General features: G+C 52.9%; 2 protein-coding genes and 1 long non-coding RNA gene across 3 annotated transcripts in view; 2 read left to right on the top strand and 1 right to left on the bottom strand.

The window, feature by feature from the left end:
• LOC310689134 overlaps nucleotides 1–27214 on the top strand; it is a 283669-nt gene that overhangs the window by 150826 nt on the left and 105629 nt on the right. The window lies entirely within an intron of this gene.
• ENHO (energy homeostasis associated) lies at nucleotides 14060–23055 on the top strand. Its single transcript, XM_083466346.1, has 2 exons — nucleotides 14060–14190; nucleotides 20836–23055. Exon 2 carries the CDS (start codon nucleotides 21324–21326, stop codon nucleotides 21507–21509), a length of 186 nt encoding a protein of 61 aa, XP_083322472.1. The 5' UTR covers nucleotides 14060–14190; nucleotides 20836–21323; the 3' UTR covers nucleotides 21510–23055.
• The window catches only part of DNAI1 (dynein axonemal intermediate chain 1), a 159849-nt gene continuing 156920 nt past the window's right edge, over nucleotides 24286–27214 (bottom strand). The window contains exon 20 of the mRNA XM_083465924.1: nucleotides 24286–24579. Within this exon, the coding sequence (XP_083322050.1) occupies nucleotides 24475–24579 (105 nt within the window). The 3' untranslated portion in view covers nucleotides 24286–24474. The remainder of the gene's footprint in view (nucleotides 24580–27214) is intronic.

Raw genomic sequence — 27214 nt, 5'->3', positions numbered from 1 at the left:
GGTTCTGTCTCTTGTTTCCTCTGTGCGTTCCAGTCCGTGGGATCAAACCTGCCCCTCCTGTTGTTTATGTTTTTTACCCATTTCTTGGTACTGCTGTTTCAATTAAAATGGCTGCTTCCCATATTATTGGCCCCATCAATCACATGTGCAAATTTGTCGTTTATCCTAAATTAGAAAGAAAAAGCAAGCTCCTGGCATCTCTTGAAGGCAGCGACCTGAACCTTTTCTTCCCCAACTCCTCTTACTTTCTCTGGATGTTGAAGCGCACACAGGGCTGTCCTTAGACAACCTCTACTCCTTCCTCTGGCCTAACTTTCCATGTTCCCCCACCCAGTCCGAGTCCTGCACAGACGAGGCCAGCGCCCCTCGCCCAACCAGTCCGTCCACAGAAAAGGCGACAAGAAGCCGTAAAAAATACAGTCACATCTTAAGACCAGAAGAAGAGCCCATCGATAGCATTCATTTACTGCAGGGAAGTCCAACAGGTCGATCGTGATCCACTGGTCGATCGTTGGGGGGGGGGTCCGTGGTAGATTGTGGTCGATCGCCCCCCAAATAATAAATCTCAACAACTTTTGCTCCCTAAAAATCCAATGGGTAGATCACAGTTTTTTGATAGTGGATCGCAGTCTCTTGGAATCAGTTACAGATAGGTAGCCGTGTTGGTCTGCCATAGTCAAAATGAAAAAATTCCTTCCAGTAGCACCTTAAAGACCAACTAAGTTAGTTCTTGGTATGAGCTTTTGTGTGCATGCACACTTCTTCAGATACACAGTGCGGTTTCCAGGAACTGGGATTCAGAAGCATGGCTGGCTCCAGCTGTGGAGGCAGAGCAGAGCCCTCCTGGTTAATAATAATAATAACAATAATAATAATAATAATTTATTCTTTATACCCCGCCCATCTGGCTGGGTTTCCCTAGCCACTCTGGGCGGCTTCCAACAAAATATTAAAATATTAAAATAGAGTAATGCATCAAACATTAAAAGCTTCCCGAAACAGGGCTGCCTTCCGATGTCTTCTAAAAGTCTGGTAGTTGTTTTTTTCTTTGACATCTGGTGGGAGGGCGTTCCACAGGGCAGGTGCCACTACCGAGAAGGCCCTCTGCCTGGTTCCCTGTAACTTGGCTTCTTACAGTGAGGGAACTGCCAGAAGGCCCTCAGCGCTGGACCTCAGTGTCCGGGCAGAACGATGGGGGTGGAGACGCTCCTTCAGGTATACTGGACCGAGGCCGTTTAGGCCTGTTGTAAAGATTGGTAGCCCTCTCTTCTGTGAATTTAGCCAATCCTCTTTTAAAGCTATCCAGGATGACAGCCATCACTGCCTCCTGTGGTGGCAAGTTCCATAGGTTAATTATGCAGAATGGAACTGTGGGTCCATCTAGCTCAGCACATCGTCTACTACGCGGACTGGCAGTGGCTCTCCAAGGTTTCGGACAGGGGTCCCTCCCAGCCCTCTCTAGAGATTCCCATGGGATGGACTGAGCTACAGCCCCTTCCCTAGCCTTGAGTTTCCAGAATGGCGGTTTGCACGACCCACTACTGTACACAACTTTTAGAAGACATCTGAAGGCAGCTCCGTATAGGGAAGTGTTTAATGTTTGACGTTTTATTATGTTTTTATACGTGCTGGGAGCTGCCCAGAATGGCTGGGGAAACCCAGCCAGATGGGTGGGGTATAAATATTATCATTATTATATATTCTTCATTCCAGCAAGAATTTTAACCAGCAGTTCGATTCTGCAGCTTTAACTGATTCCCCCTCCCCCACTGTATCCTTCTTGACTGTTTATACACGATTGTACTGAAATGGCATCTAAATCCTTTATATCTAATAAGATAAATGAAAGCTCCCCCTGCCCCCCTCCCAAACACCTGCAGCCTTCTCACTGTGGAGAGAAGAAGCCACTAGTTGGAATAACCATTATATATATATATATATATATATGCAGGTTTTGGTGTCCTCGGGTGTCTTCCCGTGTAAAAGTTGGGGTGTCTAGGCGACGTTTCGACGAGGTCTCACTCGTCATCTTCAGGCTGGTGCTTTCGGCTTCTTGTTACTGGAACAGAGCGGGATCTCAGTGTTTGAGTTCCTATAAATACTGTAGAGGGGTGTGGTGTATTGCCTCAAAAGTTCTGGGCAGAGGGGAAGTTCCCAGGCTAGTGTTCTTTTCTTCTTTTGTTCCTTAATTACTTGAGGGATATCTTGAGTGATTTCTTGAGTGATATTCTGAGTACCACTTAGGTGGGTCATTAGGTGTGGATTAGTTGCTAAAGCCTTCGTGTCTTGACCTCTTGAATTTGTGAAGAGTTTTTCTGGGAAGATGGCTGTACTGCACTTAGTTGTGCTTTGGCTTGGCTTCGTGTATAGGGGCGAGCTGTGGTTTTGTGCCCTGTGCCAGCCAGATCTGTGTAGGGATTGCAGGGGGGTGCAGCATCCGGAGTTGCCACTATGGTTTGGTTACTGGATGGTGTCTGTAATTTATCTGTGGAGAGGGTCTGGGTTTGGGTCTGGTGTGGTTGATTGGTGGTGGCGTTCTGTGTGCCTCTGGATCTGGTGTCGGTTTTTGTGGGGAGGGCTAATTTCCAGATGTCTGGCAGGCGGGACGTGTCGTCACGCTTGTTCATGTTGTGAGGGTGTTTCTCTATCTCGATGGCTTCCATGATTATTCTCTTGTGGTGATGTTCCATGTTAAAGAGCAATTTGGAATCTGCAAAATTAATTTCGTGTCCTGTTTCTTTCATGTGTTGGAAAAGAGAGGAAGATTTTTCTTCTTTTTTGACGGCATTCTTGTGTTCTGCGATACGTGCATTTATTCGTCTGTTTGTTTGTCCAATGTACGTGGCTGGGCAGACTTTGCAGGGTATTTCATAGACCCCTTGGTTTTCCAACTGGATTTTATCTTTGGGGTTTCTGAGGATATTGGCTATTTTTTGGTTGGTGCAAAAGGCTGTTTTGATATTGTGTTTATGGAGGATTTTGCTAATTTTATCTGTAGTGCCCTTGATATAAGGAAGGAGGGCCATGCCATTGTTTTCTTCCGTGTCTTGGTTTTTGGGGGGTGTTTCTTTTTGGATTAGCTTCCTAACCCTGTTTTGCTGGTATCCATTGGCGATTAACACATTTGAGAGATTCTGTAACTCAGTTGTCAAGTGGTCTTTGTCAGCCAGGCGTTTGGTTCTGGAGATGAGGGTCTTGGCTACGGAGTTTATTTGTGCAGGGTGGTGGTGTGATTGAGCATGTAAGTAGCGGTTGGTGTGTGTTTTTTTCCGGTAGATAGTGTGTCCTAGGGAGCCATCAGGTTTTTTGTAGATTAGGACGTCAAGGAAGGGAAGCTGGTTGTTGGCTTCTATTTCCATAGTGAATTGTATTTTGGGGTGTAGGCTGTTGAGATGTGTGAGGAAGCTATCTAGTTTTTCTTTCCCGTGTGGCCAAATTACAAAGGTGTCGTCAACATATCTGAGCCAAAGTTTGGGTTTGTGTTCTGACTTGTCTAAAGCATTGGTTTCAAAGTGTTCCATGTACAGATTTGCGATGACCGGTGAGAGGGGTGATCCCATAGGTGCTCCTTCTATCTGTTTGTATCTTTGTCCATTGTGGATGAAGTACGTGTTGGTTAGGCAGTGGTTGGTCAGGTCCAGGATGTATTCGGGGGGATTGTATTTGTTTTGAATGGCTGTCAAGGCTTCATTAATGGGCACTTGTGTGAAGAGAGATACAACATCGAAGCTCACAAGTAGGTCATCGGGATGTAGGTTTTGCTTCTTTATTGTTTCTATGAACTGGAAGGAGTTTGTAACGTGTGAAGAGATGGATTCTGCATAGGGCTGAAGTTGCTTAGCGAGAAATTTAGCGAGATTTTGTAGAGGTGAGCCTATGGAGCTGACTATTGGTCTGAGTGGTGTTCCTTCTTTGTGTATCTTGGGGAGGCCGTAGAGTACTTCATCCACAATGGACAAAGATACAAACAGATAGAAGGAGCACCTATGGGATCACCCCTCTCACCGGTCATCGCAAATCTGTACATGGAACACTTTGAAACCAATGCTTTAGACAAGTCAGAACACAAACCCAAACTTTGGCTCAGATATGTTGACGACACCTTTGTAATTTGGCCACACGGGAAAGAAAAACTAGATAGCTTCCTCACACATCTCAACAGCCTACACCCCAAAATACAATTCACTATGGAAATAGAAGCCAACAACCAGCTTCCCTTCCTTGACGTCCTAATCTACAAAAAACCTGATGGCTCCCTAGGACACACTATCTACCGGAAAAAAACACACACCAACCGCTACTTACATGCTCAATCACACCACCACCCTGCACAAATAAACTCCGTAGCCAAGACCCTCATCTCCAGAACCAAACGCCTGGCTGACAAAGACCACTTGACAACTGAGTTACAGAATCTCTCAAATGTGTTAATCGCCAATGGATACCAGCAAAACAGGGTTAGGAAGCTAATCCAAAAAGAAACACCCCCCAAAAACCAAGACACGGAAGAAAACAATGGCATGGCCCTCCTTCCTTATATCAAGGGCACTACAGATAAAATTAGCAAAATCCTCCATAAACACAATATCAAAACAGCCTTTTGCACCAACCAAAAAATAGCCAATATCCTCAGAAACCCCAAAGATAAAATCCAGTTGGAAAACCAAGGGGTCTATGAAATACCCTGCAAAGTCTGCCCAGCCACGTACATTGGACAAACAAACAGACGAATAAATGCACGTATCGCAGAACACAAGAATGCCGTCAAAAAAGAAGAAAAATCTTCCTCTCTTTTCCAACACATGAAAGAAACAGGACACGAAATTAATTTTGCAGATTCCAAATTGCTCTTTAACATGGAACATCACCACAAGAGAATAATCATGGAAGCCATCGAGATAGAGAAACACCCTCACAACATGAACAAGCGTGACGACACGTCCCGCCTGCCAGACATCTGGAAATTAGCCCTCCCCACAAAAACCGACACCAGATCCAGAGGCACACAGAACGCCACCACCAATCAACCACACCAGACCCAAACCCAGACCCTCTCCACAGATAAATTACAGACACCATCCAGTAACCAAACCATAGTGGCAACTCCGGATGCTGCACCCCCCTGCAATCCCTACACAGATCTGGCTGGCACAGGGCACAAAACCACAGCTCGCCCCTATACACGAAGCCAAGCCAAAGCACAACTAAGTGCAGTACAGCCATCTTCCCAGAAAAACTCTTCACAAATTCAAGAGGTCAAGACACGAAGGCTTTAGCAACTAATCCACACCTAATGACCCACCTAAGTGGTACTCAGAATATCACTCAAGAAATCACTCAAGATATCCCTCAAGTAATTAAGGAACAAAAGAAGAAAAGAACACTAGCCTGGGAACTTCCCCTCTGCCCAGAACTTTTGAGGCAATACACCACACCCCTCTACAGTATTTATAGGAACTCAAACACTGAGATCCCGCTCTGTTCCAGTAACAAGAAGCCGAAAGCACCAGCCTGAAGATGACGAGTGAGACCTCGTCGAAACGTCGCCTAGACACCCCAACTTTTACACGGGAAGACACCCGAGGACACCAAAACCTGCATTCCTGTACCCGTGAAAATCTACGAAAACATATATATATATATATATATATATATATATATATATATATATATATATATATATATTGTCAGAGCTGCTTGAAGATCCTAGCTCACAGAGGATCACGCTAGCCAGCGGTCATTAAGTAAAAGTCTTTATTGAATTACAGTTTCCATTCTCACGCTGCTGCGCGCAACTCTACGCCTAGTAGCTAGGTCGGCGAAGCTCCGTCTGAGTCTCCGCCCTGTGTGCACCAACTTAATATCCTAGCCTTGCTCCACCTTTTCCTCCTGACTGTCCTCCTCTGGGTCCCTCTACCCCCCGGGGCTTCTTCCTTCCGGGATTCTTCTGACGCTGACCCAGACCCTCCTGCCTCCTTGCGCCGGGCTTTAGGACCTGGCTCTCTTTCGGGGCTGCTTACTGCGCCGCCTTCCTCTGCATTTGAACTTGGCGCGCGCGCCCAACCTTCCACTTTCCTCTCAACCGTTTCTTCGCTCCCCGATGGAGGTGTGGCCATCCCCGACTCATGTCCTCCCTCCTGTGGAGGTGTGGCCACTCCTGACTCATGTCCTCCCTCCTGCGGTGAGCTGCCAGCGCTTCCCCCCTGGCTCCCTTCCTCTTCCCTGCTTCCTGGCGGTGACGCTGGTCCCGATTTCCAGCTGCTCCCCCCTGAGTCCTCTCTGGCTCTGTCTTCCTGGGGTGCCCCCCTAGACTCCCCCCTTGCCCTCGCCACTGGTGCTCCTTTCTGTGAATCCTCTGATTCACTGGAAAGACTAGGAGATCTCGGGTCGTCGTCGTCACTCATCTTTTCTTCTGCCTCCTCCCCTTCGCTCTCTGTTTCCTCCCTTGCCCGTGCTTCTGCTCCTAAACCCCTGACATCCATCCCCCCCTCGAAGCCCCCCATTCCCCCCTCCCCTCCTTCCGGTGCTGGAGCTGGGGGCTGCTGTTGCAAAGGGACGAACGTCGGGTATCGGTCGCTTCCCGTGGCAGGCCTCCATCTGAAGTCTCCTGGGTCTTCCTCCCCGCTCTCGTCGACGACAGTCACCTCCGCTTCCATCTCTGTGCCGCCGTGCTCGAAACCAGGGTCGTCCCCAAAAACGTCCATGTCCGTCTCTCCCTCACTTCCTCCTGTCGGTGTTGCTCGTCCTGGGCCTTCCAGCCACCGTCTGCGCCACTGCTCCTCTGGCCTATCGTCCCACCAATACGAGGGTTCTGATGCAGATCCCGAGGGTGACCCCTCCGGGGAACGGACGTCTTGTGTCGGGTCCTCGTCCGAGTCGAACCCCCGGAAAGTGCTGGCCGAAAGTGTGGGCGTGAAAAGCCAGTCGTCAAAATATTCTGCTGGCATAGGTCTATGGGGAAAGAGGGCATGAAACTCGTCTTTGAGGAGAGGTTCGTCCAAGGCGTAGCCCGGCACCCAGCTGTTCGCACTGGCCGGGGTGCCCTCCTTGGCGAGAAAGTATTCTACCCCCTCTTCCCCCCATCTGGAGTCCAAAATCTCAGTGACTTCGTTGATGCGCTCCTTCTGTGCCACTTCCGCGTGCCCTGTTCTGTCTCTGACCGGACTCGGCGCTGTTCCGGGTTCCTGGAACCTGTGCGGTGCCTTGTAGGGAGTGAGCACCGATCTGTGGAATACCGGATGCATTCTGGAACCCTCCGGAAGTGCCAGTCTGAAAGCTACCGGGTTGACCTGCTCTTCGACTTGGTAGGGCCCCAGTTGCTTATGCCCTAGTTTCTTCTTGGCCAACGACCTGGCCGGCACTGCGTGGGCTGCTAACCAAACCCAGTCTCCCACGTGGAGCTCTTCTCCAACCCTTCTGTGCTTGTCTGCTTGTACCTTGTATGCGTGCTTGGCCAGCTCCAGGTGGCGCCTCAGCTGATCGTGGACCTCCTGCAGCTCCGACGCGAACGCATCTGCTGTCTGCGACTCCCCCTCCCCCATTCTTTCCAGTCCCGGGAAGGTTCTGGGGTGCCTCCCGTTGTTGGCGAAGAACGGCGTGACCCCCGTGGACACGTGCTTCGTGTTGTTGTAGGCGAACTCGGCAAGCGGTAGGTAATCCACCCACGTCGCAGGCTGTTGATTTGCATAACATCTCAGGTACTGCTGCATGATGGCATTGACCCGCTCCGCTTGCCCGTTGGTCTGCGGGTGTCTCGCCGACGCCAGGTTGATCTTGACGTTCAGGAAGCCCATCAGCTTCTGCCAGAAATTCGAGATGAACTGCCGCCCCCGGTCGGACAGAATAGACCGTGGCAGACCATGAACCTTGAACACGTGGTCTATGAACAGTTTGGCGGTTTGCTCCGCCGTGGCCACCTTCGCACACGGAATGAAATGCGCCATCTTGGAAAACAGGTCCACCACCACCAGCACTGCCGTCTTGCCCCTTGAGCTGGGCAGATCCGTGACAAAGTCCAGAGCCACCCTTTCCCAAGGTTCGACCGGAGTTTGCAGCGGTTCCAACAGTCCGGCCGGCGGTTTGTGCACTGGTTTGGCCCTCTGGCAGGTGTCGCACCTCGCCACGTAGTCTGCGACCTCCCCTCTCATTCCAGGCCACCAGAAATCCCTGGCTACTAATTCCACCGTCTTCTCCTTGCCAAAGTGCCCGGCCGTGGGCGCGTCGTGCAGCTGCTGCAGCACCTTGGCTCGAAGTTCGTCTCCCGGCACGTAGATGGCCCCTTTTCGGATGAGCAATCCATCTCGTAGCCGGAAACCGTCGGCCGCTGCCTTGCCCCTTTGCACCTCTGCCATCTTTGCTTGTGCGAAGGAGTCCTCCTGCAACGCACGTCGCACCGCCTCTAGGTCCACGGTCGCCGCGGCGCACGCCCACACTGCTGGTGCGAAGATGTGCATGGCGGCCGCTGGCGTTGCGTCCTCCAGATACTGTGGCTTACGGGAGAGAGCGTCTGCCATGATGTTGGTGTCCCCCGGGACATACTCTATTCGGAAGTCAAAGTTTGCAAAGAACTCAGCCCAACGTATCTGCCTCTGGTTCAGGAACTGTGCCGTGCGCCAGTGCTCTAGATTCTTGTGGTCCGTGCAAACCTGCACCGTGTGCTTGGCGCCGATCAGAAAGTGCCTCCACGCCTTGAACGCTGCGTGAATGGCCAGCAACTCCCTGTCCCAGATGGTGTAGTTCTGTTCGGACTTGCTGAGCTTCCTGGAGTAAAACGCTCCCGGTCGCCACACCCCCTGCGGGTCTTTCTGCAACAGGACCGCCCCCACGGCTCTGTCCGAGGCGTCTGTCTCCACCCTCATCGGCTTGCTGGGGTTGACATGAAGCAGCTGCTCTTCCGACGCGAAGAGACGCTTGAGTGCCTGAAAGGACTGCTCCGCCTGCGCTGTCCAAACGAACTTCTTCTTCTTGGAGCTAAGCGTGTCAGTGATGGCTGCTGTCTGCATCGCGAAGCCCTTGATAAACTTGCGATAGAAGTTCGCAAAGCCGACAAACCGTTGGACCTCCTTCCGGTTGCGCGGACTCTTCCAATCCAACACCGCTCGAACCTTGGCGCTGTCCATGGCGAGCCCCTTGTCAGACAGCTTGTAGCCCAGAAAATCCACCTCCGGCACGTCAAATTGGCACTTCTCCAGCTTGGCGTAGAGCCTATGTTGCTTTAGCCTGCTCAGCACTTCCTTGACGTGTCCGTCATGCTCCTGCTGCGACTCCGAAAAGATCAGGATGTCATCTAAGAAATAGACGCACGTCTTGTAGAGAAGTCCCGCCAACACGTGATGCATAAACGCTTGAAAAACGTGGGAGCCATTTTGCAATCCAAAAGGCATAACTCTATATTCGTAGGTCCCCAGTGGCGTGAACATGGCTGTCTTCCACTCATCTCCTTCCCGCATGCGAATGAGGTTGTACGCCCCCCGCAGGTCCAACTTGGTGAACACTCTGCCCTTCCGTACCTTTGCGAGGAGGTCGTCAATACGGGGCATGGGGAAGTCCGATGGCCTAGTCAGACTGTTCAAAATCCTGTAATCCACTACCAGTCTTTTCTGGGGCGTGTCCCGCTTCTTAACAAAGAATACGGGACTGCCCCCCACTGCCCTGGACTCCCGGATGAAGCCGCGTTGCAAATTATGGTCAATGAACTCTTTGAGTTCCTGCAGTTCGTCCTCTGACATGGAATACAGTTTCCCTTTAGGCAGCGCCGCCCCCGGCAGCAGGTCAATTTTGCAGTCATATGGTCTGTGAGGGGGTAGCCTGTCTGCCTCCTTCTCGCAGAAAACTTCCAAAAATTCAGCGTACTTGTGTGGAATCGCTTGCAGCGTGCCTAGCAGCAGCTGTGACTCCTCTTCCTCTCCTTCCTGCCTGGGCACGATGCAGTGTTCAGCACAAAAGGAAGAGCCGAAGGTCAGCTGCCTCTGGTACCAAGCCATCGCTGGGCTGTGCTTGTCCAGCCAACTCATGCCCAATACAATGGGCGTGTCAGATAGTCGAGTGACGTTGAAGCTGATGATTTCTCTGTGATTCCCAAGTCGCATCACCATTGGTGGCGTCTGCTTCACCACTTGCCCCCCGAGCAGCTCCCTGCCATCCACCGTGACAACCTGCAGGGGCAGTGTGGCCGGCAGCAACTGCACAGCGTGCCTGTCGACAAAGTCCTGCCCTATAAAGTCCGCATTGCTGCCTGAGTCAATGGTGATTGGCACGTCCATGGTGATTCCATTGGGCAGTTGGAGAGACGCTGTGAGCCTCACTACTGGTTTGGGCGGGAGGGGGTTCACGGGCTGTAAAATCGCTGGGGACTGCGTCACTAACACGTCTGGCTGGGCCCCAGTGCCTCTTCCTCCAGCCAGACAGCCTCGTTTCCCTGCTGTGGTCCTCCTTGCTGTGTTGCTGCAGTCACCATTGCTGAGGCTGCAGTGAGCTTGTGGGGCCTCTGGGGACACTCTTTCGCCATATGCCCTGGCTCCTCACAGACGTAACACTTCCTGGTCCCTCTAGGAGGCTTCGCTTTCACTGCTGCTGGTGCTAGGGCTCTGGTTGCTGACTGAGCCCTTGCACCTCCCACCTCCATAGGTTCGGCTCCTCCTCCTGGCGGAGGCGTGGATTGCGCCCGCGCTGCTTCCCTGGGAAAGAAGGAGGGGCCCCCGGCTGGTTCGCGCCCTCCACGCCCTTCGTCCCTGTTCCACGGACGTCCTTCCAGCCTCACCCCCACTGCCAGTGCCCTCTGAACGACCTCCTGGGTGGTTCGGGGTCTCTCCCCCCTGGCGATCTCATCTTTAATCGAGTTATGCAGCCCCTCCCAAAAGAGGTCTCTTACAGGAGCCGAATCTCTGTCCCATTCCAGGGCACTGACCAAGGCGAAAAAGCGGGCATGGTACTGCCTGACGCTGGCCCTCCCTTGTCTCAGCCCATGCACCTCCTTCCGTGCAAGATCCACGTCAATACTTGATAAAAAACACCCATCCATTGCTTTAATAAAGGCATCTGCATTCTGTAGCGCCGGATCCTTATCTCTCCATAAATTGCGTAGCCATGCTCTCACATCCCCATGCAGATGGGACATGATGAACCCCACTCTCTCTTGTTCATCTCTAAAGTCTTTATGCAGCAGTTGCAATGCGCACAGTACGTCGGCTCTAAAGTTGGGATACTGTTGCAAGTTCCCATCGAAGTGAGAGACCAGCCCGCCTGTCCGTCTCGCCAACCCAATGCCCTCCTGCCGGGGTGTCTGCTTTGTCAGCACGTCTAACCTGACCTGGAGATCCCTGCAGGCTGCGGCTGCTTCCTCCTCCCTCTTCCTGGATGCTAGAGCCTCGGCGTTCAGTTGTGCCACCGCGTTTCTGAGTTCCTCTATCTGCTGCTCAGCCGTCATGTCGTCTGCCATTCGTGAGCTTGCTAGTAGGCACCTGTGTCTCTCCCCTCCTCGAGGCTGTAGATGCCCACAAGTGGAGACGGAGCTTACTGTCAGAGCTGCTTGAAGATCCTAGCTCACAGAGGATCACGCTAGCCAGCGGTCATTAAGTAAAAGTCTTTATTGAATTACAGTTTCCATTCTCACGCTGCTGCGCGCAACTCTACGCCTAGTAGCTAGGTCGGCGAAGCTCCGTCTGAGTCTCCGCCCTGTGTGCACCAACTTAATATCCTAGCCTTGCTCCACCTTTTCCTCCTGACTGTCCTCCTCTGGGTCCCTCTACCCCCCGGGGCTTCTTCCTTCCGGGATTCTTCTGACGCTGACCCAGACCCTCCTGCCTCCTTGCGCCGGGCTTTAGGACCTGGCTCTCTTTCGGGGCTGCTTACTGCGCCGCCTTCCTCTGCATTTGAACTTGGCGCGCGCGCCCAACCTTCCACTTTCCTCTCAACCGTTTCTTCGCTCCCCGATGGAGGTGTGGCCATCCCCGACTCATGTCCTCCCTCCTGTGGAGGTGTGGCCACTCCTGACTCATGTCCTCCCTCCTGTGGTGAGCTGCCAGCGCTTCCCCCCTGGCTCCCTTCCTCTTCCCTGCTTCCTGGCGGTGACGCTGGTCCCGATTTCCAGCTGCTCCCCCCTGAGTCCTCTCTGGCTCTGTCTTCCTGGGGTGCCCCACTAGACTCCCCCCTTGCCCTCGCCACTGGTGCTCCTTTCTGTGAATCCTCTGATTCACTGGAAAGACTAGGAGATCTCGGGTCGTCGTCGTCACTCATCTTTTCTTCTGCCTCCTCCCCTTCGCTCTCTGTTTCCTCCCTTGCCCGTGCTTCTGCTCCTAAACCCCTGACATATATATATATATATATGCAGGTTTTGGTGTCTTCGGGTGTCTTCCCGTGTAAGAGTTGGGGTGTCTAGGCGACGTTTCGACGAGGTCTCACTCGTCATCTTCAGGCTGGTGCTTTCGGCTTCTTGTTACTGGAACAGAGCAGGATCTCAGTGTTTGAGTTCCTATAAATACTGTTGAGGGGGTGTGGTGTATAGCCTCCAACGTTCTGGGCAGAGAGGAGGTTCCCAGGTTAGTGTGCCTTTTCTTCTTTTGTTCCTTAATTACTTGAGGGATATCTTGAGTGATTTCTTGAGTGATATTCTGAGTACCACTTAGGTGGGTCATTAGGTGTGGATTAGTGGTCATTAGGTGTGGATTAGCAACTAATCCACACCTAATGACCCACCTAAGTGGTACTCAGAATATCACTCAAGAAATCACTCAAGATATCCCTCAAGTAATTAAGGAACAAAAGAAGAAAAGGCACACTAACCTGGGAACTTCCTCTCTGCCCAGAACGTTGGAGGCTATACACCACACCCCCTCAACAGTATTTATAGGAACTCAAACACTGAGATCCTGCTCTGTTCCAGTAACAAGAAGCCGAAAGCACCAGCCTGAAGATGACGAGTGAGACCTCGTCGAAACGTCGCCTAGACACCCCAACTCTTACACGGGAAGACACCCGAAGACACCAAAACCTGCATTCCTGTACCCGTGAAAATCTACGAAAGCATATATATATATATATATATATATATATATATATATATATATATATATATATATACCAACTCTTTGTGACCCCTTCACTGCCTCCCGCAGTTTGGTGTATATATACACCAAACGGACCCCTGACCATTAGGTCCAGTCGTGGCCGACTCTGGGGTTGTGGCGCTCATCTCGCTTTATTGGCCGAGGGAGCTGGTGTACAGCTTCCGGGTCATGTGGCCAGCAGGACTAAGCCGCTTCTGGCGAACCAGAGCAGCGCACGGAAACGCCGTTTACCTTCCCGCCGGAGCAGTACCTATTTATCTACTTGCACTTTGACGTGCTCTCGAACTGCTAGGTGGGCAGGAGCAGGGACCGAGCAATGGGAGCTCACCCCGGGTTTTGGGTTCTAACAGTTCTGTTTCCAATTTTGATTTTTCCACATGGAAGCCAATTTTCTTGTCCAAATTATATGCCTCCATTATCTGATAATAATGAAGCCAATCTCGCACTTTATTTTTTTATTTTTTCTGTTCTTAACCTGAAGACCACTTTAGCTAATGGGGCCTCCCGCTGCCGCCGCGCCGCAGGAGCCCGATTTCTGTTCTCATCCTGAAGCAAAGTTCTTAACCTGAAGCACTATTTCTGTGTTAGTGGAGTCTGTAACCTGAGGTACCACTGTATATATATCCACATATCGTATTATATCACGGTTTCGAGCATCTCTTTCCCTTTATTTTCCGGAAAAAAATGAAGAAGCCACTCTGCACATGCCCAAGGGCGCCCGTGTTTTCAGCTCGGGGAGCGGCGACCAGGAGCCCCGCTCCAGCCACCTGGGCGCTGATTCTCCTCCGTTTCCCCCTCCGAACGCCGCCGCGCGAACCCTCCCGCGGTTCGCTCCCGTCCCGCGATCCCGTCCCGGCTCCGCCTCCCCGCGCCCAGCTGCTGCTGCTGCTGCTCACGTGCGGCGAGGCCGAGGGGGCGCGGCCTGGGCGGGCCAATGGGCTCCCTGCCAGCGTGAGCGCAGCCAATGGCGGGGCGGGGGCGGGGCGTCCTGCAGCCCTCCCGGCCCGCGGAGGAGAGCGCGAGGCAGGCGGGGGCCGGAGTCCGCGGACGGACGGAGGGAAGGAAGGAAGGAGGGCCGGCCTGCCAGCCAGCCAGCCTCGTATCCGCGGGGACTGCTCTCTGCCCGGTGAGTGCCTGGGGGCGAATGGAGGCGGCGAGAGCGCCTCTGAGCGCGTGCAGAGCGCCCGGAGAGGGAGGGCGGCGGGGCTTCCTCGCGAGGAAGCGGATCGGGACGCCGCGGGTTCCGAGTCGGGGAAAGCGGGGTGGCCCCTATCCGAGGGACCGGGGCCAGATGCAGCTCGCGGATCCGCCTTTTCCCGTGTCTGCTTTTGCCTTCGCGGGTCGACTGCCCCCCCTGGACCTGGAGGTCGCGCTTCTGCCCCGGGACCGCGTCTCGAAGTGCGTTCACACGGCACTTTGGACGCGCGTCATTGCCCCGCTTCCCAGGCGCTCCGGACCGACGGGCGTGCCCAGAATTCTCCGAGGCGGGAAGGTGCTGCCAAGGTCTCGTGTGAACGCGGCCCCTTATGGACCCCGTCTCCACGAAGCTTCCCTGCTTCCCCCACTAAACGGCCCTCCATCTGTGATGCAGTTTTTGGCTGAGGCCACTCTAAGTTTCTTTTTGGGGGGGGGGGGGCTCTCTCCCTTAATGTGCAAAGCTCTGCCCCTCCACGCCTGGCCCTTTTGACTTTGCTCCTGAAAGGGAGGGGCGCTGGCAACCTTACCTGCCAATTTTCACCCGGCTCTGCATAGGTGAATTCTGAACTACTTCTTCTGGATTGGGGGGGGGGGGCTTCAGGAATGTAGGAATCCCCCTAGAAATCCCAACTCAGGACAGGTGCCCACCTGCTCCATCAGCTCACCTGGCAGTGGTCCCAGGAGGAAGAGGTCTGTCCGCGGGCCCGATCCTTTGGGAGCAAATGTGCTACAAAACCTGAGGATCCTAGGGATTTGGCTGGGCAAAGCAAATCTGGGGCACTGCCAGTGAGCTATGATGGCGCCCGACCCCTTCCAATGAGAGGGGTAAATAGTAGGGTACGTCAAATAGTCTTGCACGGCGGCGGCAATATCTCACTTGAAATTGACAGACAGGGATGTGCTGGTCCTTGCTTAGCGTGTGAAAGGTCCCGAGTCCAGTTTCTGGCACGTCCCATTAAACCTCTACAAAATCTATGGCAGCCTTCCTCAACCTCAGCCCTCCAGATGTTTTGAGACTACAATTCCCATCATCCCTGACCACTAGTCCTGCTAGCTAAGGATCATGGGAGTTGTAGGCCAAAAACATCTGGAGGGCCGAGGTTGAGGAAGCCTGATCTATGGCCAAGTCGTCTTTTTATTAGGCCAGCCAAACTGTAGAAATTAGGGGGGGGGGGGTTGCTTTCTTCTCATGGGCTCCCTTTGCACTTCCTTACATTGGACTGAGTATTTAGGAAGCAGCTGTCCATCAGAAGATACCCAGTTTCCCCAGCCTGTTTCGGACTACAACTCCCATCAGCAGGTGTGGGGTTTGTAGTACCTCAGCATCGGGGAGCCAAAGGGTCCCCCACACCTGCACAAGGTAGGATCATGGAAATCTGGGTTTGTGTCACGCAGGTGTGAGGCCCCCATTCAATCTCCTGCAGGAAGTCCTGGAAAGTTGGAGAAGTTTGGGATGTAGATGGGTCAACAGATTTAATTCTCTATAAGGCAGTCATATCTGTAAAAATGGACGTTGTTGTAATCGACCGCACAAAGCTGTTGTGAGGGCAGAACATTACCCAAGTTTCCAAGGTGTTTTGTACTCCAAAGTTTTGCAACAGCAGTGAGGAACCTCTCTCGGAAATTGCTGGCTGGGTCTCCTTGCCCCGTATTCCTCAGCCATGAGTAACCAAAGCCAAGCCTATAGTGTACAAAAAATGGGCGAGACCTTCTAAATATAAGCAAAATCGAGTGCTAAAATTATGTAAGTGTGTATCTCTAGGGTGATGCAAATAACCCTCATTTACATAGGCTCTCCCCCCCCCCCCAGGGAATTATCCAATTCAGAATTTCCTGGGAAACCCCCGTCTCTGGTCTCGGCACCCGCAGAGGAACAGACTAATGTCGGGGAGTGTGTTGCGTCTCTGCTTTTCAACACAGGGCACTTGGGGCGTTTCCTGCCTGGCTAAGGCGCTGCCTGCTAGTGTTGTTGCTGCACTTTTGTGCAGACTTCGGCCAGGCTCTTTTCTTTACTATCGTTTCGCACAGCCAACGGCTCCAGGGGATTTTCCAGCCTTCCATTGTTTCGGGCGCCAAAACAGCCCCCCTGAACAGGCATCTCCACCCACAACCGTGCAAGTAAGACTGAAACAACTGCTAGTTCAGAAAACATTTTCCCATTCAACTTCCACATGCGCAGGCTTCAAAAAACATTTTTCATGCTTCGGTTTCAAAGCCTAACAAGCTACAGCTGTTTTTTCTGGGACTGTCTTTGTGGAGGTTTGGGACAAAGACCAGGGAGGGTCTTGCTCCTACTAATTCTTGTTTCTGGACCGAGGTTGAGATGTTCTGGCGTCCGAGACCGCACAGTGAGTTTTGCTCCAGAGCTGGACTTTGGAAACAAGCTTTCCCTAGTCCTGAGGTCTGTTCCCTTGGACCACAGGAACTGCTTGTACCCTTTGGACAGCAACAATGGTCTCTTGCCGCAGCAGAGCCTCACTTGCTGCCCCTGGCTCCAGGGGGATTATGGGATGGAGGTGAGAAGACTGTGGATCTTGGCCAGCCTGCTCCTCCAACCTTGCCTGCTCTGTTGCAAACACCCAGCTGGGCTCTGGTAATGAAATCCAGAAACTGCCCAAATCTTCCCTGGAATCTTTCTAACTGGTGCAGGGCCCCTGGCTTCAGCGAGCTGGTGGCGGGTGTGTTTGTCAGGCTAAGTTTGGGTCTGGAATGAGTGTTTTATTTTAATGGAGAGGGAGGAATGTTTTCCAGAGTGACGGATTTGTTTCTCCAGGCCCAGATTCCCCTGCTCTGCTTTGCAAACTGGGCCCACCTCCTCCTGTTGGAGGAGACGGAAGGAGGAAGGCCATAGAAATGTAAGGAAAACCCTGGATCAGGCCGAAGGTCCATCTAGCCCAGCAGCCGGACATGAGAGAGGTCCTACTCTAATGCTTAAATCCCCCAGAAACTGCTATTTCAGAGGCACACAGTTAATAGCCACTGGAAGTCTTTTCCTCCTCTTCCGTAAGTTTGTCTAATCTCCCTTTGCAGCCATCCAAGTTGGCGGAAATTATTATTTCTTGTATGTATTAGGAGGGAGAAAAATGTTTCTCTTTCCACTTTCCCCCACTGTGCATAATTTTGTGCCCCTCCATCATCTTCTCCTTCAGTTTCCTTTTTCCTAAGCTAAAACACTCGCAGCTTTGTCATGTTCCCTTGTGAGAGTTGTTGTTGTTGTGTGACTCTTGCGTTTCTCCAGGGATTGGGCTGGATGACCCTTAGGGGTCCCTGTCCCAGCCCCCTGATCACCCGGCTTCTGATTTTCTGCTCCCTTTGGAAACTGCCCTCCAAGGCCACTGCATGAGTTGTTTGGTCCGAAACCGTCTCTTCTGGAGGTTTCTAAGCTGCCCCCTTTCAAGAGAGGCAGGCAAACTGCTCACTTAAGGCAGCGTCTTCCTGGGTTGGGAGGTGGATGCGAGAGGGAGGCCCTGTGATTTCCATTTGGGTTTGGGGGTGTGTGTGGCTGGGTTCCTTTAAGGTCACCGGCGCTGCAATGATCCCTCGAGACACAAAATGAGGTGGAAGATTCTGTTGCAGTGGCAGCCCTGGGGCTGGAGCAAAGTGTTGGCCACTCCAAAAAGCAGACTCAAAAGGGATTCGGCCGCCAAAGATGTGCTTGCGAAGCGGGGATCTCCTCTTTGCGGCGAGCCTGGAGACGTGCTTCTGCTTAGGTAACCGAGGCTGGTGTGGGGATCTTGTGGACTGAGGCTTCGGGGCACTCCCATTAGAGACGGGGCGCCCCTCTGTGCTCTGTCCCTGGTGGGGACCAGGGTGAGCTGAGCCCATGACATTGCCCCACAGTGTCCCCAGAAGGGAAAATGGGGAGCGTGTCCATGGAACGTTTAATGTGCCTTTCCAATGCTTAGCAAGAGCCTCGTGAGCAACCTGCCTCCATCTGGGGCTGCCCTATTTTGGCAAGGATGTTGTTAGACTACAACTCCCATCATCCCCAAGGGCATTGGCCACACTGACCGGTGGGAGCAGGGAGTCTCAAAGCCCCTGGAGGGCAACAACAACAACAACAACAATTTATTATTTGTACCCCGCCCATCTGGCTGGGTTTCCCCAGCCACTCTGGGCAGCTTCCAACAAAGACCAAAAATACACTAAAATGTCACACATTAAAAACTTCCCTGAACAGGGCTGCCTTCAGATGTCCTCTAAAAATCTGGTAGTTGTTTTTCTCTTTGACATCTGATGGGAGGGTGTTCTACAGGGCGGGTGCCACTACCGAGAAGGCCCTCTGCCTGGTTCCCTGTAACTTGGTTTCTCGCAGTGAGGGAACCACCAGAAGGACCTTGGTGCTGGACCTCAGTGTCCGGGCAGAACGATGGAGGTGGAGACACTCCTTCAGGTATACAGGACCGAGGCCGTTTAGGGCTTTCAAGGTCAGCACCAACACTTTGAATTGTGCTCGGAAACGTACTGGGAGCCAATGTAGGTCTTTCAAGACCGGTGTTATGTGGTCTTGGCGGCCGCTCCCAGTCACCAGTCTAGCTGCCGCATTCTGGATTAGTTGTAGTTTCTGGGTCACCTTCAAAGGTAGCCCCACGAAGAGCGCATGGCAGTAGTCCAAGCGGGAGATAACAAGGCCCTCCTGGCAGGGACATTCTGCTCTGCTAACTGGATTCAGGGCGCACCTGCATTTGCTCAGAAGCCACCCTTTGTTTTTAATTCACTGTTGGATGCTTAGCCGACGATGCTCAGCTCCATGGAGATGGTCGTAACTTCTTGGAAGTTCGCGATTCCTCAGCTGTTTTGCAAGTTCCTTTGAAACGGAGAAGTTGCTGTTCAGTGCCTTGCCTTTGCCGAAAGGAGAGTTTTGTTTGGCGGCAGTGAGGCTTGTGTTTCTGACTCTCCTTCCCAGTGTGATGATTCTGTTAAATCCTAGGAGCTCCCGGCTGGAGGGTTTCCTGGGTGCAAGTTTTCCAGCTGGCGGGAGGCTGGGAAGGGAGGCAGGGATGGGGTTCAGCGCCTGGCAGAATCTGACCCTGGCTATCTGAAGGAGAACAAAGGCTGCGCTGTCCCTGGTGAATGAATGGCCTCCTCTGAGTAGCCGGGGGTGATATTTCCTAGGAGATGGCTTTGTGTTCTCAGCTATCTGGCAGTTCTGGCCTTGCTGTGCCAGCTGAGGCCCCGGCGGCCTTGACGTGAGCAGCAGCACAGCATCCAGCCCCTTAAAAAGAGGCCGCAACAGCAGCAAGGAGACACCCCCCCCCAGTTACTCCCATGGGTGTTTCAATTGCATAATTCAGTTGGCATTTTTGAGGTTTGATGGATTCCAGGTGTTTGGGGGAAGAGGAAAGGCGAGGGTCCAGTTTGTCTGTCCACTGGGAGCCACTGGGCAGGGGGGGAGGGAAGAGTGTGGAAGCAATCAGGGGGTCAAGCTCCTACGCCTGTCCTGACTCAAACTCAGGGCTCTCTTGGGGTTTCAGGCATTCATCCAATGCTGCCCAGAGGCTCTAAGCATTTCCTTCTCAACCTTGAGATATTATTATTATTATTATTATTATTATTATTATTATTATTATTACCCCACCCATCTGGCCGGATTGCCCAGCCACTCTGAGCAGCTTCCAGCACATATAAAAATATAACATTTCTCTAAGGTAGTCTGTCTTAAAGTTTTTTAATGTGTTTATATGCCTATCGCACTTTTAAACTTAACATCAATTGTTGTATATTGCTTTAAATGTTTGTTTTGCTATTGGGATTGTAGTTCCACTTGTGTTTCTCAAGCTGGTCTCTGACCGTAATAAATTTCATGTTTCATAACATCAGACATTAAAAACTTCCCAATACAGGGCTGCCTTCAGATGTCTTCTGAAAGTTGTGTCGTTCTTTATCTCCTTGACATCTGATGGGAGGGCGTTCCACAGGGATTTGCCCAAGGCAAGGAAGTCAGCACACTCCAAATGGCCCACATTTTGGCCTTGTGTGAATCGTCGAGAAGGGAGATGTTGTGGAGAAAGGGCAGCAGGACCCCGGAGCGGCCTCTGAGCAAGTGGGTGGCTCCTGGGGGCCACGGGAGAAAGTAGAGGGCCGCACTGTGGCTTAAATGTGGCGGGAGACAAAGAGGGTTGAGGGAGACTGCTTAGAGCAGTGTTTCTCAACCTGTGGTCCCCAGATGTTGTTGGACTACAACTCCCATCATTCCTAGCCAGCATGGCCAGTGGTCAGGGATGATGGGAGTTGTAGTCCAACAACATCTGGGGACCCACAGGTTGAGAACCGCTGGCTTAGAGGGAGTGGTGGGGTTTTCAAGGGAGGAGGCAAGGAAGACGTGCATCTGAAGGGGGCGTGTTTGGGGCAGGGAGGCAGCAGGCGTGTGAGATCCCAGAGGGGCAGGCGAGAGTGTGCAATGGGGGCACAAGCCATTCTGGGTTCTATGTGAGACTAGGGAGGTGAGATTTTTGTCAAATGCAGCTTCTCTGACACAGTGTGGGAGAACCTGCGCCTGCTCCTGGGATCGGTGTTGGTGTGGAAGAAACTCTATCATCTCCTAATGATGTCGCGGCCTTTTCTGTTCTTGCAGGGATGCACTTTCACCCCAGAAGACTGGTGAGGGCACAGAAGCAGCCGTAACCTCCTTTGGCCCCTGCTTTCTGCCTCAGGGGTCTCATCTCGAGCACCACCATCAAACAGGACCTTTGCATTTCGGGACAGCGTCTGCAGAATCTGTCTAACAGGGAGAGCGACTTGCCGCAGTTTTGCAGGATGACCTTGGCGGATTTGAAGCCAGCCTCGTCGCACAAAGAGGAGCGGCATGTGGCGCGTTGATGGCGCTCACTTAGAAAGTGGGGCTGCGGTTTTTCCACCGGGGGCAAAGCCATGTGGGCCTCTGGCAGCGCAGCCGTGGGGTAGCAAGGAGCGTTTCATGGTTCAAGGGAGGGAGAAGGAGAGAAGCAGAAGCAACTGCGCAGGCCCATCTTTGGAGAGAGCCTGTCGGCCGCGTAGGCAGTGGCAAGACCTGCCTCTCTTAGCTGTGCCCTGACTGCCACCTCCACACCCCGGGGACCCAGGATGGGGGCAGGCCTCTCCACTGGGGCAGTCGTCGCTATCGTCTTCAACTGCGTCATCGCTTTCCTTATCCTCATCCTCTTCCTGATCCTGTGCAAGGCCTGCCGGACGCCATCTTGCCCCGACCAGAGCCCTTCTTCTGAGACGGACGACAGGGGGAACGAGGAAAAGTACCTGCTGCATCCATGACCCTGTCTGTCTGGCAAAAGCCCCCGGAACGGGGATTTCAGCCTCCCCCTCTAGAACCCAGTTCGGTCCAACGGTCCTGGAAAACCTGAGAGAACCACGGCCTCATCACCAGGCGACGTAAGGACACGGGGCGCTGGCCACGGCGAGGGCAGGGGCCTCTGGGCCATGGAGGAAGGACGCCCTTACAGGAGCCCGGAGGAGGCTGAGTGGCGTTCACAGCTGAGGTGCAGCAGGCGGACGAACAAGCTGGGCTTGGTTCCGCCATTTTATTCAGGATTGCCTTGTGGGGGACTTGCCTGCGCCAAACTCAGAGGCTGGCCTTGTCAAGATGGCAGCCGGCGTGGCGGCACAAAGGCAGCTTTGCCCGGGATCTTCCGGAACGTTCTGCCCCGCCAGCCAGGCTTCAGTAAAACCTCGGATGGTTCAGGGTCCCCTTGAGGGAGATTCCTGTTTTCCTCTTGTGGAGGGGCCTCGCCTCCGTCTCTTCGGGGGCCTCAAGGCAGCCCAGCGGCGGAAGGGGAGCAACCGAGCCATGTTCACAGATCAGTGCCTTTTTGGAAGCCGTCTCCAGCGGGCCACTGGGCACAGACGAAGCCAAGGGTTTGGGGGGCACCCCCTTCTCCGATGGATGAGCTGGGCTCCCTCTTTCCAGCAGCTGGTGTTGAAACCTGAGGGGGCAGACAAACCAGCTGGGTGCTTGCAGGCTTTGGCCAACTGGGGTGCCGCTGGGCGAGAGTCCGGTCCTGGGTCAAGTAGTTGCTTTCCTGCCCATTCTCCAGAGCTTGCCCCACCACCACCACCTCAGTGATGGAAGTAGGGATCTAGGCCCCAAGGGAGACAGGTTGGGCTTATGACAAGTGTGCAGGTTTTGGGTAAAGGCTGGTACCACATACGGCAGTACTGGTAGAAGTGGAGGAAGGGGGCTGGGTTGAGAACATAGACGGATCATGATGAAGTGCCTCTTGGGAAGTGAGCTGCCTGCTCCCATGGCCACAGGATGAGGGCTTGGATGATCCAGAAACTTTGGGGATCTGGTCAGGCAGGCAGTGTTCTGTTGCACGCCTTCCTGCGTTCGCCCATCTTTGCGGCCGAGTCTCGGGGTCTGTGAGGGAGCCTCCCTTCTCCTCCTCCTGGGGGTCTCGGCCTTTCTCCCCTGTCCCACCCCAGTCACCTTCTCTAAGTGAAGCAATTTCCCAGCAGTCTTGCCCCAAGAGGCAGGAGCAAGGCAGGTGAACTAAGCAGAGTGGGTGTCGGGCCAGAACTGGGGTGGGTCTGGCACCCCAAAGCAGAGCTGTTGCAATAAAGAAGGGGGAAGTGGGGGTTCAGTGCCTGGCGCAGCAGGATTCCCAGGAAGTGTGTTATGTTTGTATGGTGGGGGTCTCTGGGGGTCTCTCCGCTTCCTTGTGTTGCTAAGAGGCAGAGAGCTGCTTGTTCCCTTCTCATGCTAATGACTCTCCACTGGGCTTAACACGTCCTTTCCTGACTGTGATTTTACTGGAATAATGATAATAAAAAAAAACTTGCCTAGTTTCTAGCAGACAGAAAACCTTTTGTGTTCCGCTTCTGTTTCCTGTCGCCAAAGGAACTGCTGGGCTTCCAGGGAGGGGGGGTGAAGGGGCTGTGTACCCCTGAAGAGTGCTCAGCCCCCTTTTGGAGGGAGAGAGGCCAGAGTTGGGTGGGTTTGATGGAGGTAGCTGTGAGGCAACCAGCTTCCTCATCCTGGCCGTGAGGACAGCGCCGCTTGGCTTTCTGCCTCAGCCCTTCATCAGGCAGGAGCTTAACTGCACCAGACAGTTCTGTGTCAGCGCATGGCAGTGGGGGAGCAAAGGTCCTTTGCTCTGCCCTGGGGTGGGCATGGAGGCATGCACAACAACAGGAGGAGCGAGGGTTAGACTGCAAGCACCCAGTTTTATTGAAATCACGTCTGTACCAGAAGGGACAGGATGAAGCTGGTGCTCAGAGGGCATCTCGACTTTCCTCCCCTGCTTGAAAGCAGGCCTGGGAGAGGAAGATTATAGTCAACACAGGGGGCAAAGGGTTAAAAAGAACTCCCTCTGCCCCAGTGCTATGGGTCCCAATTTGGCCTGGGGGTTGGGCACATGCCGTTTTGCAAAGATCAGCTAAAAGGTAAAGGGACTCCTGACCATTAGGTCCAGTCGTGGCCGACTCTGGGGTTGCAGGGCTCATCTCGCTTTATTGGCCGAGGGAGTCGGCGTACAGCTTCTGGGTCATGTGGCCAGCAGGACTAAGCTGCTTCTGGCGAACCAGAGCAGTGCACGGAAACGCTGTTTACCTTCCCGCCGGAGCGGTACATGTTTATCTACTTGCACTTTGACATGCTTTTGAACTGCTAGGTTGGCAGGAGCTGGGACCGAGCAACGGAAGCTCACCCTGTCGCAGGGATTTGAACCGCAGACCTTCTGATCGGCAAGTCCTAGGCTCTGTGGTTTAACCCACAGCACCACCCGCATCCCAAAGATCAGCTAGTCAGCACCAAACTGCGTGACAGATATCACACATCCCTGTTTGGCCCTTCGTGGGATTCTCAGTAGGGTCTCTCTGGAGAATCATCTTTTTTGATGGTAGACATTTTCTTACTCCAAGCCAGCAAGTGGCATCTTTTGCAGAGGGCAGGACTGGGCCTCTTCCTCGTGATCAGCTGGAGAGACAGCTTTGCATGCATACACACACACACACACACACTTTTTCTCTCCCCCCCCCCACCTCCTGATGTGCGGCTGGACGAGAGTCGTCCTGCCTGCTCACTCTGCACAGCTGTCGAGCCTCGGCTTTTATTTTTCTGTATGCAAAACCAAAACCAAATCTTCTTTTGTGCCAGAACAAAAAGGTCTTTGGTGCAGCTGTCTGTGCGGGTCCAGGGCCCTTACAAAGGGGTGCTTGTTCCTGGAGTGCAGAGCTTCCAAGTTGCATGCAGGGTGGCAGGGGGGGCCAGACTGGCCAGGCTTCACTTGCTGGTTTTGGCCACCGGTTCCCTCACCAGATTCAGCAGCTTGTCCAGCTTTGCAATCTCCACTTCTGGGCCTTTCTGGACCTCCTGGCCTTTCTTCTCCTAAGGGAGACAGGAGAGACAAGTGGTCAGAGGAAAGGCTGCCTCCCTGCTTGCTTCAGGGGGCTCCCCTAGTGCACAGTTTGAAACCCCGAGTCGGTGCAAAATGTGGGGTGTTTGCCTGCCTGCCTGCCTGCTGCACAGGGACTGTAATGCAAGCACTTTGGCTCTGTTGTCATCCAAGCTCACAAGAAGCACTAGACAAGCCCCCTGCCAGCCTCATCAAACGTTTTCTGAATGGGTTCATCAGCTGTGTCCTTGCTGAGAATCTTGACTCCTGTCCATGTGCTCCACTTAGGATTCCTCTAGAAAGCAAGGAGTGCCTTTCTGCCACTACAACAGGGAAGGGAGGGGTGTTTAATGCAGGCTGCACAGCTGGTGTGGGACAGCCAGGAGGCTCTCAGCGGGATGGAGGCCAGCCAGCCACAGAAAGGGTCGAGCTAAAAGCACTTCTGTAACTATTTAAAAACCTCTCAAGTAGACCCTTTTTTCACTTATTTATTCCATGTGGCTTAGTATAATAAAAAAAATAGCTTTACCTTAAAGCGATAGAAATACAACAGCTTTTGTTAAGAGTTCCTTAAAAGTCTAGGTGGGAATGTGGGCTGCGGGGAGAAAACTTGACAAATAAAAATAAGCAGCATACAAAATGAAAGACGCCACGGGTCCAGGAAAGCTTCGGTGAAGAGACATTTTTAGAGGTGTCTAAAGGTCGTTACTGTCTCTGCCCCACAAATTGCCCGAGGGGGAGCATCCCAGAAGGTTGGTGGCCTCACCAAGAAGTCCTGCTTCTGCGATGGGACCAAGTGACAATCTGCAAGGCTCTCTCAGAAGGTCTGAAAGATGTGTTTGGGCTGCTGTGGGGAAGGCAGTCTGCTAGGTACATCCTGGTTCCAAGTAGTTTAGGACCTTACATGTCAAAAATAAGATCTTGAGCGTGAAGGAGCTTGCTGTCCCAGGAAGCGCCCTTGCAGCTGTCTTTTGCGCTAGCTACAAGGGCAGCCCTACGTACAGTGCATTGGAGTAGTCAATGTGTGGGTCACAAGGCTCACCTGGTCCTGGAATGGTTGCAGTTGGTGCACCAAGCTAAGCTGCTATAGCTGAGCAGAGCAAGACAGTAATGGGAGTGGTTGCTCTGGTGTGCGAGAGTCAAACATTGCTTTGCAATCATACTTCTCAAAATAGCAGGGAGCCCAGTAACAGACAGGTGACTGGGAGCGGCCGCCGAGATCATATAACACCGGTCCTGAAAGACCTACTTTGGCTCCCAGTATGTTTCTGAGCACATTTCAAAGTGTTGGTGCTGACCCTAAACGGCCTCTGCCCAGTATACCTGAAGGAGCGTCTCCACCCCCATCAGCTCAGACACTGAGGTCCAGCTCCGAGGGCCTTCTGGTGGTTCCTTCCTGCGAGAAGTGAGGTTACAGGGAACCAGGCAGAGGGCCTTCTTGGTAGTGGCGCCCGCCCTGTGGAATGCCCTCCCTTCAGATGTCAAGGAGATAAAGAATTACACAACTTTTGGAAGACATCTGAAGGCAGTCCTGTTTAGAGAAATTTTTAATGTTTGACGTTTTCTTGCTTTTTTATTATTAATAATAATATTCTGCTGGGAGCCGCCCAGAGTGGCTGGGGTAGAATTTCTATCCTGCCCATCTGGCTGGGTTTCCCCAGCCACTCTGGGCTGCTGGCACTGTGGGTTAAACCACAGAGCCTAGGGCTTGCCGATCAGAAGGTCGGCGGTTCGAATCCCCACAATGGGGTAAGCTCCCGTTGCTTGGTCCCTGCTCCTGCCAACCTAGCAGTTCGAAAGCACATCAAAGTGCAAGTAGATAAATAGGTACCGCTCCGGCGGGAAGGTAAACGGTGTTTCCGTGCGCTACTCTGGTTTGCCAGAAGCGGCTTAGTCATGCTGGCCACATGACCCGGAAGCTGTACGCTGGCTCCCTCGGCCAATAAAGCGAGATGAGTGCCGCAACCCCAGAGTTGGCCACAACTGGACCTAATGGTCAGGGGTCCTTTACCTTTAACTGGGCAACTGTCTGCCAGCATTGCTCAGCCAGCAGGCTCCCAAGACAGGTTGTTCCTTGCATCTGTGGGGCCCCTACAAATATTTCTCCCGGACATCTTATGCAGTTGGGCCACCTTGTCCCTGGGACAGGCAAGAGTGCATGTGAAGCTGACTAATCAGGGGAAGGGGCCAGGGTTTCAGGGATACACTTCCCCTTCCCCTTGCCTCCAAACAGCCAAACCTCAACTTTTCCATCTACTGGTCCAGTTCCCTACATGTTCTTGGGGAAGGCACAGTGTCTACGGCAACGGGACAGAAGCAGCAGCAGCAGCAGCAGCAGTGTGGGCTCTCGCATTTACAAAGGTTTGTGAGGCGACACTCAAGTTTGCACAAAGCTGGCAGTAAAGCGTGGCGAAGAGTGCAATTCAATTAGGAGAGGTTTGTTTTGCTTGCCTAGGGCACATGGCCAGGAGTGCAGCTAATCTGCCGTCCCTTTCCATAATCCACCCAATCGAACATCATGGATTCCAGCTGACTCACGGAACAAATGAGGGCTACACACCATTGCAAGCAATTCTCTGCAATGGCAGTTCTGCAGGAGCCTGCACTGTAACTGAATCAACGGGCAGA

This window comes from Podarcis liolepis (genome assembly GCF_965112155.1).
Source record: "Podarcis liolepis genome assembly, chromosome: 11".
Taxonomy (NCBI): domain Eukaryota; kingdom Metazoa; phylum Chordata; class Lepidosauria; order Squamata; family Lacertidae; genus Podarcis; species Podarcis liolepis.
This window is presented reverse-complemented; position numbering and strand designations above follow the sequence as displayed.

Coding starts and splice junctions, on each gene's coding strand:
- ENHO (XM_083466346.1), top strand. CDS start 21,324: ATGGGGGCAGGCCTCTCCACTGGGGCAGTCGTCGCTATCGTCTTCAAC.